The 15673-nt window shown below is 48.9% G+C and overlaps 1 protein-coding gene across 1 annotated transcript; it reads right to left on the reverse strand.

Moving 5' to 3' along the window:
• Positions 1–12110: 12110 nt before the first annotated feature.
• SSTR4 (somatostatin receptor 4) lies at positions 12111–13237 on the reverse strand. The gene is given in 4 exon segments (XM_064276452.1): positions 12111–12200; positions 12203–13002; positions 13005–13117; positions 13119–13237. Coding segments are annotated over 4 exon segments (1122 nt in total).
• Between the last annotated feature and the right edge of the window lie 2436 nt (positions 13238–15673).

Here is a 15673-nt window from a genome sequence, read left to right on the forward strand (position 1 = left end):
CCTCTTGCGTATGATTTTCCATATAGAAAATAAATTACACTGTGCTTTTGGGCCGTGTGCCTATTCACCTCCTCTTCCCTAGTCCCCTCATTTATGCCATCATATAGCCTCGAGGACAGTGTAGATGCCCATGAGATGCGATAAAAGCTTCTCCCCACTCCGCCACCGGTGCCAGCTGGTCATGGCGCCGTCTCTGACTTTCAGAGAAGAAGAATTTCATGTTATCTATGTGTGCACAAGTATTTATTTTTCCTCCTATACCCATAACTCCTTCTTACTCATTAAAATATATTATAGGATTATTTGCAGGACAAATTAAAGAGACACTCCTTCCTGGAGCATCTCTAGAATCCCAGCTGTGGGCATCACCTGCTCCGGGAGAGATCCAAACCTGCAATAGTCACAAGGGGCCTCGGACTGTGGCTCAAATTCAGGCAAACTTTTCTAAACATCAAGATCTCATCCAGTATCAGATTCAGGGCTTCAAACTGGTTCCTTCTGGTTAAAACTCCTGCTGAGAATTCACATTTCTCACAAGTTCCCAGGAAGTTATACATAAGGATCACTTGTGGATCTCGTTAAAATATAGATTCTGATTCAGTATATCTGGGGTGGAAATGTAAGATCATTCTCACTTCTGTGTCTTTTCAATACTCACATATCTTGGGTCTCTTCTCTGGGATGGTAGAGCTGACTCAATATCTTCGTAGAGCAAAAGTTAGAGGGAAATCGAGCTCCAATATTCAGATGTTTTTGTACATCTGGATAATATTGACTTCCTCTGTTTGAATCTGAAAAGCTATTGTTGTGAAGATGCAGCTGGAGAACTCAATATCCAGCTCAGATGAGGTTGGCAGCTTTAGTGAGGGGCAGGGGGGCTGCTATGTGCAGCACTCTGCAGGGATAACAACATGGCAATGTTGCAATTAAGGAGTTTGGTGGACTCATAAAAAGCCTAATTTGGTAATAAGCATACATGATGGAAGAGATGGATTAGTGGGAGCATAATGGGTGTAGATAAATTTCTTTGTGGGTCCTGAGGAAAGAATGATAACTTACAAATTTGTCCTCACAGCCCTACCTTCCATTCTTTAAGAAGGTCTGTTGCCAAAAAAGTTGCCAAGTAGCTGTCAAATTGCAAAAGTAAGGGCTCTTTGCTTTAGGATTTCTTCCTTCAGAGGAGAGGCTGCTTCTTAAGGAACACAGGAAGATCAAAACACCCTAAGCCCCAGACACAAAGCCCTTGGTAAGCACCTATGACCCCAGGACAATTGTAGGGTGGGACTGGGAGTTTCCCTAACTGCTCACTTCCTGTCATGTGACAGATCATCTTCTCTGGTTATCAGGCCTTCTCTGGACTCAAGATCCTCAAAATAGCTAAGTAAATGCAACTCTCTGAGACCCCCCCCCCAAAAAAAAACCCATTGCCTTTGAGTCAATTCCAACTCATAGCGACCCTGTAAGGACAGAGTAGAACTGCCACATAGTGTTTCCAAGGAGCACCTGGTGGACTCGAACTGTCGACCTTTTGGCTAGCAGCCATAGCTCTTAACCACTTTGCCACCAGTGTTTCCGAGAAAGACACCAGGACCAAGTAAACATACCACTTAGCCATCAACACTATCCTCCAGCATTCGCAGCCAGGCGAGACCTTATGACCGAGGGGACAGAGCCAACCTGCATGGTCTCTGCTTGCTATTCCTATTGTTGGAAATCTAAATTAGAAAGGGAATCACAGGCCCATGCTTGCTGATGATGGTCCATAGTTTGGCGGTGCCTGGGGAGAAGGTGAAGGTGGTATTTCTACATAGTCTAGAACTCTATTTTCTAAGTCAAATGGCCCTTTCTTTTCTTCAGGGCTCCAACCCAAGCAGAGGAGTCCGTGGGATAGTGCAGGTGGTTAACACACTAAGTTGCTAACCAAAAGGTTGGTGGTTCGAGCCCACCCAGGGGCCCCTTAGAAGAAAGGCCTAATGATATACTTCAGGAAAAATCACCATTGAAAACTCTATAGAACACAATTCTATTCTGACACACATGGTGTGGCCATGAATCAGAGAGGACCCGACTGCAACTGGTCTGGTCTGATCCAGAACCCAGGCAGAACCCAGCAGCCTCACATCTGGAGCTGAAGGAGAGTGGGCCTGACCTGTACCTGCCATCACTCGAAGCAGCCACTTGAACTGGCAGATCAAGTTTACCAAGTCCAAAGAGGAACTTACAAAAGAAAAATGACTTAAAGACCCAGTTGTGCCACTAGCTCTTGCAGTGTGACGTTGGGCAAATGTCTTAACCTTCCTGAACACCATCTACCATGCTGTGGCTTAAGCCCATGTAGGAATCTGGGACCTTAAGCCTCCTAGCAGAGTCACAGTTACTTCTGTGACTTTTCCCCATGACTGAATAGCCAGACCCCTGTGTGTCAGTGAGTGCACGCCCACGTGAAAACTTCAGTTGCAGCATTTTATCTTCCAGGAAGGTGGCATTGTAAGTCAAAGAGCAGGAACATTTGGAATTCCTCATCAGGAACGCTTATGAAAATTTGTTCATCCCCCTCTTTCTCTGCGAGGAGAAAGAAGAGCCTGAGCTCTAAGTGGAATTTGCTGGTCGATTAAGGAGACTAGAAGAACTCCGATCTCCAGGCCTGCGAAGTGTTGGCCATTCGCACCAAGCCCCAGGAAGAGGAGAAAATGCCCAGACGAGGCTAGCGCATTTTGTGATGTTTCTCTTTTTGAATTGTGATATAATTCACACAAGTAAAATTCACCTTTTTAAGTGAACAGTTCTGAATTTTGAAAAACGCATACATTTGTGGAACTACCGCCATCATCAATATATAGAATATTTTCATCACACCAAAAAGTTTCTCCTTTAATACCTTTTAATTCAGTCCATGTGGAGCCCTAATGATGAAGTGGTTAAAGCACTCGGCTGCTAGGCAAAAAATCGGGGGTTCAAACCCACCAACCAGCCACTCAGTGGGAGAAAGATGTGGCAGTTTGCTTCCATAAAGATTTACAGCCTTGGAAACCCTATCGGGTAGTTTTACTCTGTCCTATAGGGTTGCTATCTATGAGTTGGAATTGACTCGAAGCCAAAAAACCTAACCCAGTGCTGTCAAGTCGATTCCGACTCATAGCGACCCTATGAGTCGACTAGAAGGCAGTGGGTTTAATTCAGACCATACAGTGAATTGAGGGCTTTTTCCTTTTTGACATGCCCCCTGTCCCCTTCCCTACCCCTTCCGGATCCTCCCACACCAAGGACTCAGTGTTTTTACATTTGAATCATAGAGATAAGCTTTTCTAAACGTGACGAGACAGCATGATTCTCTTCACTTTCAGCAAACTGTTAATTAAACTCAGCTCATATCTCCCCCAACACTCTGCTTAACTTGCCCCGCATCCTGGACTTCTGCTGCCACACCAGGAGTATGTAAAGAAACACAAAAAGCAAAACCGCTAAGCCCCGCCACCACGCAGTTTCTGAAAGGGAGGGAGAACTCAAAGGGGTGAAATAAGTAAATGAGGTATCGGCAGAGGAATTGAGCCTGCTGCCTGCTTGGGTGCTGCTGTGGTAAAGAACTGCATTGTCAGCCCTCTCCCAAGGCTCCGAGGCTGGCATGCGGCTATGGACCGGGCAGGTGACAGAAGCACCCGGAGTCCTAACTTTGGGGAGCTCCTAGTGTTCTTAAGTGGGTGTTTGATACAGTATCATCAATTCAGGGAAAACCGTGGTTACAAAGAATATGTAAAAACACATTTTCGGCATGGTCACGACTGGGTGGGAGTCAACCAAGCTCGTTCAAACACACATTCCCTGACCTTTTCAAGCAGTTCTTCATAAAATAATACAGGCAACGCCCCGATCCGGCTTTATTTCTTTTTCAGAACATATGCCGAGCCCAGTGCTATCTCTTTGTGTTGTTATGGGTCTTTTCTCCTTTTTTCAGTCAGCAGGTTCAGATGTAGGCAAACAACTGAATTCCTCTCACAAGAGAAGCTAAATATTGTTTTAACATCAGATTCTAACAGAATCAAAACCCTTCTCAGTGTGTTTTGAAAGTGGGATTATGAAAAACAAAAGAACAGCAGGGATGCCTTCTATCAAAGTCCCTCCCACTTGAAATAGGGGAGCAAACAGCAAAAAGGCTTCAGAGATAAAGGAAAAGCACCAACAATCAAAACTGGGGTGTATGAAGACAAAGCCACCCAGGCAAAGGTCAAGCTTTCATCGCAATCTCTGCCTGAATAAGAGCTCCTGTGGAAGTGGGACATTTTCTGACCGAAGTTATCCTGAGATGGAGCCTACTTCTCTGCTGCACGTTCAGTGCACACGGCTTCTGTCTCTCTCCTCAGAATCCTGTCCTGTTTACACTGATGCTGGCTGTACCCCACTGTTAACCTCACCCCCTCCCCACCCAGGCTGGAGTCCAGCAAGCCTTGGTCTTGACCACTTGGCAAGGAAGAGAGAGGCTAGTAAGCAGTGTTCCTAATTCTTTCCCCCTTCCTTCTGCCTTCATCAAACTTCCTTTCCCCAAAAACAGGGACCCATCTTCCACAAACTCTTTGGAACTCTTCAGTCTTGTATAACATCATTCTCATAAAAGGAGCACACATTACGTACTTGTTTTTAGATGGTGATATACACCAAAAGCACTACTTTAGGCAATTCCTTGGCCAGGCTTTCACCCAATTCTTTCTTCACATGCTTTTGTCTTCCTTCCTGGAGGCGGTATGTGAGGAGAAAGGAGAATCTGAGATGGGCACAGGGGCCAGTCCTGGCTGCTTTTTAAAATTTGCTCTGTGAATTTTCAGAGCATGGGACACTGTTAATGAACATGGATTTAAAATGAATAGAGCCACACAAGCCAAAAGCCAAGGTGTGTGCAGACCCTTAGAATGTGAAGGTTTTGGCATCTGGCTGGGTCTGGAGGGTGCTCTCACCTCCAAGGAAAGACTGGAACTCTGTGAGGCTTTGACAAAAGTTCTGAGCCCCTGGCCTGAGGAGAAGACATACTTGCTCCCCAGGGTAAAGGATTACCAGGTCAGCCTTTAGCACCTATGGAGTACTAAGTATGACTTTTTTTAATGAAAGTGAAACTAAGGATTTAAAGATGCATGGGAAAGTTCAGATTTATTTTGAGATATAGCACAGACAAACTGGGCAAGAACTCTGACGAGTGCCACCTATAGTGTCCAAATTCCACCTTCCCAACAGTCTGGAAAAAGTAAAAGACTTATCACTGAAGAGTAAATTAAAGGCAATTTTAAAAGGCAATGCATGTCTTCTGATTGGGAGGTAGCCAAAGACTATTTCTATGTATGACACAAAATGTTTTCATTCATGTTGAAGTCCAAAGCTGCTACTCCTAGTCATAGTCAGCAGAGCAAGATTAAGGTAAAGACATGACTACGCTGCCAACCTCCCGAACAGTGTGTCTACAGTCCTCAGGGACATGGCCATTTGCCTAGTTCACTCCTGTACATCGTTGAAGTCTCAGAAGGTTAAGATCTCACGAATTACACAATCCTTGGAAAACATGAGCAGTTTGCTCCAGACAAGTGAGCTGAGGCAAGGCCATAACTCAGGCCATAGATGCTAAAGCAGTCAGTAGAGGTATGGAAACTCCTATAAATTGTTACTTTGCTGATTTGTCTCCTGAGCCCTGGTGGTGCAGTGTTAAAAGCTTGGCTGCTAACCAAAAGGTCAGCAGTTTGAATCCACCAGCCGCTCCTTGGAAATTCTATGGGGCAGTTCTACTCTCTCCTGTAAGGTCACCTATGAGTTGGAATCGACTTGAAGGCAATGGGTTTTGATTTGTCTCCAAACAATCACAACCAGCCCTTCTCCCCTTTGCTGGTGTAGGCTAACCAGAGACAAAAATCAACCAAGGGGCGTGATCAAGTAAGAAAGCAGCTCAACGGAGGTAGTACTTTTTATAGTCTACCTGTATTATAAACACGAAAAGTTTAATGCATGGCATTTGAACATGGAAAATGGAAAACAAGATGCCTTGCTCTATGGATGTAACAAGTTACAAGCAACATTCTTTAGCTCTGTGACACAGGCTATTGGGGACCAGAAAGAAACATGGATGGACTCATTCCCTGGGGGTTCTCCCACTGGGTGGCTTTCAGGGGCAGCTTGTGCCTTGCCTTCTCCCAAAAGCATGTGTATGTGCACATGTGCCTTCTGCAGGGTGGGGTCTGAAACAGACGCTCAAAGAAGGGAGTGATCTGAAATGTCAGAAATGAGTGCTCTACCTCCTGCGAAGAGCGAGCAACAAAGAGGGAAGTGAGAGGGCCCCAGGGGACAGAGCTGGAGACATATGTGTAGAGACTGAAAAGCAGAAAGAAGAAGGAAGAAAGTAAATGAGAAAGAGATGAAAAAGAGAACAAGGCAAATTGCAGGAATCTAATAAAACAATTCTTTTATTTCTTTCTAATGTGAAGCAGACAAGATTTATCCGGCTATCTCCTGGTCCTCAATCAGTCCTTCTCTCCCTTCTCCGTTTCTAGCCCCTAATGGACCCTTCCTTGGCCTCCATATATGGCGGCCCTGCTCTCTCGCTCACTATCCCCAAGGCCGACAGCCCCTTATGTGGTTCTGAGATGACTTAATTTCACTTCTAATTAGGCCCTGTGACCTTACGAAATCCTGCTCTATAACTGATGAAACCAAAATGCAATAATAAATATCTCATTTTCCTGGAAGGTAGAATCATCAGCTTCCTAATGATGTTCTTGGCAATGATGCTTTCCTTGAAAGACCATTTTTGAGGTCTTTGATGATAAAAGAAAAATGGCTGCCTCACTGAAGATGTTTATCAGCTGTGGGACAAGGACAGCCCTTAGCTCTGTTGTTCCAAATAACAAGATCTAGAATGTGGTAAATGTGTGCATCAAAATCTAGTGTTTCCCCAGCACACAGATCCTGGCCCCACTGGGAACCTACAGTCAGACTCAGGGGAGAGGTGTGGGAACTAGTGTCTTTAACAGGCGTCTTCGTGATTCCTATATCAGGTACATTTGCAAAACACTGAAATGGCCAGTAAAACAATGCTTCATAAACTTAAATGTGGATACAGATCACTTGGGGATCTTGTTAAAATGAGGGTTCTGATTCAGCAGGTCTGATCCGAGGTGGGACCTGAGAGTCCACATTTCTAACAAACTCCCAATAAGGCTGATGCTGCTGGTCCAGGAGCACACTTGGATAGGATGTACAGACTCAGTAAAAAATTAAGCGAAATAGTAACAAAGCAAACAAACAAAAAATCCCGGTTACATACAAATGTCAAATAATCTTTGTTTTAATACAGGTATGTCCCGTGCTGTATGGGGGACATATTATTCATTATTTATCTGAAATTCACATTTTACTGGGCATCTTGTATTTTATCTGGCAACTCCAAGTAGGTAGGCGAAAGCTCTGGACAGTGCTGCTGCCCACTGGAACCACCTGAGGGATTTGAACACCCACTGAGGCCTGTATCTCCTCCCGGGGTGCTGATTTAAGTGGCAGGTGGTGAGGCCTGGACACTGGGATTTTTTCAATTGCTCTGGTTAATTTTAGCAGGCACCACAGTTGGAGAAGCACTGCTCTAAATCAGTGCTCCTCCAACTTGAAGGAGCCCAAGAATCCCCTGGAGGGCTTCGTTAAAACACAGAGGGGTGGGCCACCCCCGGAGTTGCCTATTCAGTAAATCTCTAGTATGGTGACCCTCCGAGAATTTGCATTTCTAATGAAGCCTAGGTGCTGGGGTTATCAGACTACAATTTGAGAACCAGACTCCAAACTACAGGACAGAATGGAATGAATGATGATGCAAAGAACTCCTTCCCCCCATGGAGACAACTTCGCTTGCCATCAAATACAATATAAGGGTTGTAGTAGCTCAAGTACCTTCTGGGCCACTGGAGTATACACCTATCCTGTGAGTGAAAGATGCATTGATGCAGGAGTCACAAGGACCTATCTCCTCTCCTCTGGCCCCTTGCCATACCATGACTGACCCAAACACAGGTCATTCATGCTCTCCATTCACCCCCCTGAGTCTGCAGAAGTGAATCAGGTTGTTGGCATCACACATATGAAGTTTCAGGATGAAATCCATGCACCTGATGTTCCTGAGTGTGTGCCAAGCAGGTCTCCTACATCGTATCTGGTGATACCTTGAGCCTCAGTAAACCCAACGCACAATTTCTGAGTCTCCTTGGAGACTCAAAGAAACCAATCCTTAATTCTGCAGGCACCAATCCAATACCACATTCATTCTTTCACTCACTCATTCATTCATTCCTCTTAAGTCCCAAAGCACTGAGGTGGCTTACAGCAGAAATACAGTTAATAAAGTGGAAAGAAATGAATTTATGAAATGAAAATCAGGTCCAGGAAGGTGTCAACTTAGATGGTGAGTGACAAGACCTGAGGGAGGAAAGGAAAACAGCAGGAGTGTATAGGTAGAGGGCAGCCTAGCAAGCCAGAAACTGGACTCCAAGGCACCATCCATCAGACTTTCTACGAAGAACTCAAGCCCAGATTTAACAAGCTGATACCACATGGTAGGAGCTAGAAGCTTTAATATGGTTTTTAACCATTACCCCACCCCAAGGCATGGTTCACACTGCCGTTGTGAGATGACACATATGAATACAGAGACACTCCTCCCAGGGCAGCTGGCCAGGCATGGTGCTGAGATATAGAAGACCCAGGACCCTTCTCATGAGCGGACTGGGGTCTCCTCATGGCCCACCTACCTCCCTGACAACTGAGAAAAGCACTATGCCCAGTCTCACCAGTGCAGCCAGAAGAAGGAGTCTTGCTCACTGACTTAAGTTCACTGCAGTCTCAGCTGCACATGAGCACAAAAAAAACAGAAATTTTTTTTTTTTTTTTTTTGGGAGCACAGGGGAGTGTTTTATACAACTCCTCTGTAGGAGGACTTGAAGCCAGTTCACTCTAGCAGTGCTGTTAATGGGCTCCAAACACAAGCCAGGATCAATGCTGGAGGCTTGCAGCTGCAAAGTTGTTAAACCCCAAGGATTGAAAAGGCTCTGCAGCTGGAGAGGATCACCGACCCGCCCACCTCCCCACCGCTAGTTTCTGAGTGAGTGGAGGCAGCATTAAAGCTCATGTGTAACAAGTGATGGGACAAGTACTGAGTATAAAAGAATTTGGTCTCTGCCCTCCCCATCCCAGTAATCGCAGCTCTCTGGTGTTTTTGAGAACGCACAGAGTTTAGAGCTTGGAAGAACTCATCATTTCCTTTGCGTGAGCCCTGCGTTTGCCCAGGGATGAAGCTGAGGCTTACCAAAAACCCACTGCCGTAGAGTCGATTCCGACTCATAGTGACCCTATAAAAAAAAAAAAAATTTTTTTTTTTTTATAGGGAAGTTAAATCACTGCACAACCCAGTTTGGGTTTCCCTGCCTCCCAGTCACCTTTCTTTCCATCACTTAACACTGCCTCTGTTTCAACTATCATCAACTAAATTTAAAAGGCTGTATTTTTTTAATAGAATGTTTCTTACTCTGTGCTAACCTGGGCGGCCAGCGATGAGTGTTGCCAAGACTCTCGGTCAATGCTGTCTTCCTTGTCAGAGGAGGCTTGCCTGGTGTGAATCACTGGGGGAACCACTCTTCCTGCAGGATGTTTGGGCACCAAGATGAAGCTCCACCCAAGCTGGATCAAGGGCCCAGCACCCTACGATTGTTAAAAACTCTCTTTTTTTTTCCCCATCTAGTTGTTTCCCACTCGTAGCGACCCTATAAGACAGAGTAGAACTGCCCCGTAGGGTCTCCAAGGCTGCAAATCTTTATGAAAGCAGACTGCCACATCTTTCTTCTGCAGAGCGGCTGATGAATTTGAACCGCCAACCTTTCAGTTAGCAGCCAAGAGCTTAACCACCACAGCACCAGGGCTCCTCCATGATCATTGCAAGTGATATTTACCTTTTACCTGACGCCATCAGCAGTCAGTTCAACCACACGTATTGAGTGCGCACCCCATGCCAGGTGTGGGGGAACAAAGACACAGCTCAACAGACCCAGGGACTGGCTCCTTCCTGCTGGATGCCCAAGGTAACCCTAGTGGGTGCTGGTAAGTTAGGGAAGGCTGATGTCTGCATATGTCCCTCTGTGTGTGCGCATGTTTGAGGGCTCCAGGGGTTCAGTGCCTTAGCTGGAAACTCTAATTCAGTCACATCTCTAGTATGTAGTACAGACTTGGCTACATGTTTTCTCTCAGACACAGATGTAGACCACTAGAAAGGGCAAATCCTAGAGACCTATGTCCCCACCTCCCCCACCCAACCCTATGAGACAAATGTTAACCAATCGACACTGATTACTAATTACAGATTACTCTGTCAGCTAAGGGGTACGTAGTAACGGTTATATGTCCAAAGACAGTTTGGGTAAAGCCTTTTCTTTTTTCATTGAGCAGGGGAGAAGTCATATAGGGTTGCTATGAGTTGGAATTGACTCTATGGCAACAGGTTTTAACTGAAGGGGAGAAGCTGAAATCTGTAGCCGTAGTGAAAATGCAACTGTGTGCTGGAGCTGGAAGGAGCTCCTGACTTTGCAGGTGAGAACTCTGAGGACCTGAGTGTTCAGTCACTTGCCAGGGTCATAGGACATTTGTATCTAGGACCAGACTCAGTCCTCCTATTTGTCCCCATAAACCAGGCACTACTGACATCAGGGCACAGCTGTAGCTCAGGCCCACTTTCACGAAGTGCCTGTGTTCTGCTCTCCCCTGCTCTCAGGGAGAGGAGACCTGGGTTCAGTGGAAGGCAGAAGGCCTTGTTCTTTGCCCTGGCACTGTCCTGGGTTTTTTTTTTACTCGCCCAAGGGCTCCCTCATGCCCATCTCTAAACACCTGCTGGCTGTTCAAGAAGACACAAAGCCAGGCAGCATCTGCTAGGCTGTCAGGCCCTGGAGATTTTACCTGGAAGCTTCCTGCCTGGAGGCCATGAGGACTGATGCTAGCCCCTCTCAAGAGAAGAAGGGAGTGCTTTCAGCCTGCCCCCTCCTCTCTCCCCCCAGTCAGCATGTCTTCCCCTCACCAACAGGACTGGGCCAACCAAACGCAGAATCAATTTCTGCTATGCTAAGCAAGGTGGGGAGCCCTGGTCACACAGTGTTTAACAGCTTGGCTGCTAACCAAAAGGTCAGCAGTTCGAATCCACCAATAGGTCCTTGGAAACCCTATGGTGCAGTTCTACTCTATTCTATAGGGTCCCTATGAGTTGGAATCGACTTGACGGGAACAGGTTAAGCAAGGTGAGGTCCCCCAAAGAGAATCCCATACATGTTTAATAACATGTTTTCAATTCAGAGTCCAACACAAGCATTACAACATTCCATTGCCCCCACCTCTGCTTCTAGCCAAGAGCAGAACTGACACTCCTCTTAAGCTGACTTTTTCCTTCTGGGAATGATAATTTATCCTTTGTTTAACATCAGGAAAAAGTTATGGGCTTTTACTGTGTTCAGACTACATGTATTTATTATCTACATCAGTCTAACATTCTACTAAATTTTGATTTTTTTAGTGTGAGTGATAAAGTTGCCTGTTCTATCCAAAACCTGACCTGGTTTCATGCCTGGTAATAAAGCCCATGCCATGTCTCTCCAAACCTCTCCACCCATAGAAAGCCTCTACTGGCCCAGAATGACCCAGGGCACTGGCAACTGCAGGCAGATGTTTGGTCTGGAGTGTACTGAAGCAAGCACCTCAAGCCGTCTCACATAAATGTCACTTAGCAACAAGGCACCCCCGAGCAGAAGCAGACAGTGTGCCCAGAGGCATCCTTCTTCCTCCCTCTCTTCAGTACATTCTGTATCCCCAGCAGGCACAGTATGCAGAGAGCAAACCCTAGCCTGCCTCCACCCTAGACCAGTTCCCAGAAGAGCTGACCCCCGGGAGGTGTTCTCCTGACAGCCAGAGTCCTGGGAAGAGGAGAAGAGCTGAGGAACTCTGATGCTCTGGGGCAAGCACACAGACTGCTGGCAAGAGGTGGATTTGGTGGGGCCACGTGGTGGTTCTCAGGTGAGTTTCAGGAAAGGGCGGTCCGCTGGGTCTAAGGATGGTGACAGGGCTCTTCAGAAGGTCGTGGTCCTGGTGAGGGGGACTTGGTTGCGGCTGGGTTCTGGCTGCACAGGGTCCTGCTGGCAGGGCAGTGGGGGGCATATATGCACCCGGCCCCAGCATGGCTCTTGAGAGCAGTGGTGTAGTAGTCCAGGGGCTCTTCCTTGGCTCGTCCTGGGGCATCGAGGAGGCAGCAGCACTGGCAGAGAACTCGCTGGAAGGAACGGCGGAAGTTGTCAGAAAGGAAGCCGTAGAGAATGGGGTTGGCACAGCTGTTAGCATAGCTGAGGATGAGGGACACGTGGATGACGGTGGCATCGAGGCTGGTCATAAACAGGTTCAGCAGCTGCACCACGCAGAAAGGCAACCAGCAGAGCGTAAAGACGGCCACCACAATCAGCGCCAGCCGAGTGATCTTCTTCTCCGAGCGCTGCCGCTGCTGCCAGCCAGCCCGCAGAGCCACTGCCCGCATCTTGCCCATGATGAGCAAATAGCACAGGCCAGTGGCCAGCACAGGCAGCAGGAACGTACAAACCAAGAAGACCGCTGATGAGGCTGGGTGCGGCCAGTGCAGGTTGCAGGCTACAGCCTGACCGCCCCACGAGGGCATGGTGTCCGCGAAGATGGCGATTGGTAGGGTGACCAGCAAGGAAGCCGGCCACACGCCCAAGTTAATCAGCTTGGCCACGCTGGGCCGCTGGTAGGTGGTGGCACGCAGAGGGTGCACCACGGGGACGTATCGATCCATACTGAGCACCGTCAGACAGAAGGCACCGGTGAACAAGTTCAGGCCGCCCACGGTGAGCACTGAGCGGCACAGCACCGACCCGAAGGGCCAGTGGCGCAGGGCAGCCGATGGCGCCAAGAAGGGTGCGCTCAGCATGAAGAGCTCACCGGCAATGGCCGGGTGGCCGTCTTCATCTTGGCGTAGCGGAGGATCACGAAGATGACCAGCGCGTTGCCCACCAGGCCCACCAATGCGTAGATGCACTGGATGGCGACCATGCCCACCGTCCTCGCGCCCCGGGCCCCGGGCCCCGGCCGCCCTCTCCTCCCGGCCGCGGCTGGCGTTGGCCGCCGGGAGCTAGGCCGTTTCCAGCCCTTCCTCGCCCCCGGGGGGCCGCGGCGGGGGCTCGCTCATGCCCGGGGTGCCCTCGGGCAGGGCGAACGCGCAGAGGCGGGGATTGGAGTTTGGCCGTAGATGAGCCGCTCTCGGTCGGCTCTGCCAGAATCGCGCACCTCGGGCACAGCGGTGAGCCAGCGGATCGACCCCGCACCCCACGCAGCCGGCGTTCGTCCGCTTTCGCCGCCTGCCGGCGTAGCTTCCATGCCCCGCACTCCCAACCCTCGAAGCCCCGCCCAGTCTTCTACCCCCACTGCACACCCCCCCGCCCAGGCAGCTCGACTCCCCCGCCTCCGGCCCTACCTGCCCACCACTGTGGGGGTCGCGCCCAGCCCCTCACCTCCACCTGCCCTCCCCTCTGATCGGGCTTTCCCAGCCCTTTGCAGCGCACGCGCGTGCTCTGCCCTCGTGGACCCGCAGCCTCCGGGCTGGGGGTCTCTGGGTCTTTCCTTTGGGTAATGAGGCGCTCGGGATTGGCTGCGGACTAACCAGAGCGCGCACAGCCAACTGCACCGCAGTTGACATCTCCCCCGTGCCCTTCCCCTCGCCCCTTTTATCCTCACAGCGACCTGCCGGGCGGGTCCCATAATGGAACCCATTTTGTAGAGGCGAAACCTGAAGCTCCTGACTGCGTCCTGGTGAGTTCCAGGGTCAACTGGGGCCCCAGTGCCCCCAACCCCCGCGCAACTCGTGGAGTCCCGGGGCTTTTCGTTTAGATGTCGGCTGGGTTGAAGCGGAGTGTCTCGGGGAATCGAGATGGACACGCGGCGGCAGAGAGGCGACAAAAGAAGGCCAACCTCAGCCCGGGATTCTCGGTGCACGGGATCTGCACGGCCAGGGATGACAAGAAGTAGGGACGCGACGCTGGGAGACTTCGCCTTGCACCTACCTGGCTCAAGCTTACCGAGTGGATGTCCGCCAGGTGTCTCTGAAATGTGGCTGTGGACTGGGAGCCAGGAAGGGCCAGGGTTCCGGCCTGGGGTTCTCCCTTCTCCACGTCTCCGTCCATACTCCAGAGGGTACGAGCTCTCGCCACGGGCTGGACGCCCCGCGGCCGGACGTCCAGGCTATCCCCCAGCTTCAGCCCCAGCCTCCCAGTTGTTACAGAGCACAAACGAATTGGTGAAGCGGGGATTTACCTTGGAAAATTAGTCACAGTGTAGCACTGGCCCATTGCAGCCTGCTAGCTCTCCCATTAACGCACCTCTGTGGGGCGGTGGTCTCCTCGAGCACCCAGAGCAGCCCCCTTCGGCCCCGGCAAGGCCTTTGATGGATCCGGAAGCAATCCTAGGCTGCCTGGACTGGGTCCTCCTCCTACACAGGTGGCTGGGGCAGTGGCAGAGGGGAGGGGACAGGATGCTTGAGGCCAACTCCAGGGGGTCTCTCAGAGAAGGGGGCTGGAGGCTGTTGACTGCTCTTCATCCAGGCTTTTTGCAGTTTTGTTGGGGGAGAGGCGGTAATCAGCACCAATGAAACACAGTAGTTGACCCCGACCTCTGTCCTCTACTTTTTTAAATGAACCCAAAGGGATTCATTTAAAAGATTTGGCCCAGCAGTCCTCCACCCCTTAGTGTGCAGTTCTTCCCTCTGGTCTCATTCAGGGTCATCCTCCCTAAGGAGAGACCCTTATAGGGAAGGAGGTGGTGCCTTTGTCATTGGAGATCTTGTAGGCATGGGGGGGGGGGAAGGGGAACCTCAGTATGTTAACTGCAGATTTTTTGGTAGATATCGTTTATCAAGTTGAAGAAGTTCCCCTCTACTCCTACTTGCTCAGAATTTTTATCGTGAACGGGGGTTGGCTTTTGTCAGATGCTTTTTCTGCATCTATTAATATGACCGAGGAGCCCTGGTGGCACAGTGGTTAAGCACTGGGCTGTTAACCAAAGGGTGATCTATTTGAACCCTCTGGAGAAAGATGTGGCAGTCTGCTTCCCTAAAGATTAAAAAACTTGGAAACCCAAATGAGGCAATTCTACCCTTGTCCTATAGGGTCACTGTGAGTTAGAATCAACTCGATGGCTACAGGCAACAGGTTTATTGATAAGACCATATGATTTTTCCTCTTTATCCTGTTACATTAATGGGTTACATTAATTGATTTTCAAACATTGAGCCAGCCTTGCGTATCTAGAATAAATTCCGCTTAGTTGTGGTGTGTAATTCTTTTCACATCCTGTTGGATTCGATTTGCTGATATTTTGTTGAGGATTTTTGCATCTATGCTCATGAGAGATATTGGCCTGTAGTGTTCCTTTCTTGTAATGTCTTTATCTAGCCTTGGTATTAGTGTAATGCTGGCCTCACAGAATTAGTAGGAAAGTGTTCCCTCTGATTCTATTTTCTGGAAGAGAATGTAGAGAATTGGTACTATTTCTTCTTTAAATCCTTAGTAGAATTCACCAGCGAAACCATCTGGGCCTGGTGCTTTCTGTTTTGGAAGGTTGTTTATTATTG

The sequence above is a fragment of the Loxodonta africana genome, chromosome 24, assembly GCF_030014295.1.
Source record: "Loxodonta africana isolate mLoxAfr1 chromosome 24, mLoxAfr1.hap2, whole genome shotgun sequence".
NCBI classification, from domain to species: Eukaryota; Metazoa; Chordata; class Mammalia; order Proboscidea; family Elephantidae; genus Loxodonta; species Loxodonta africana.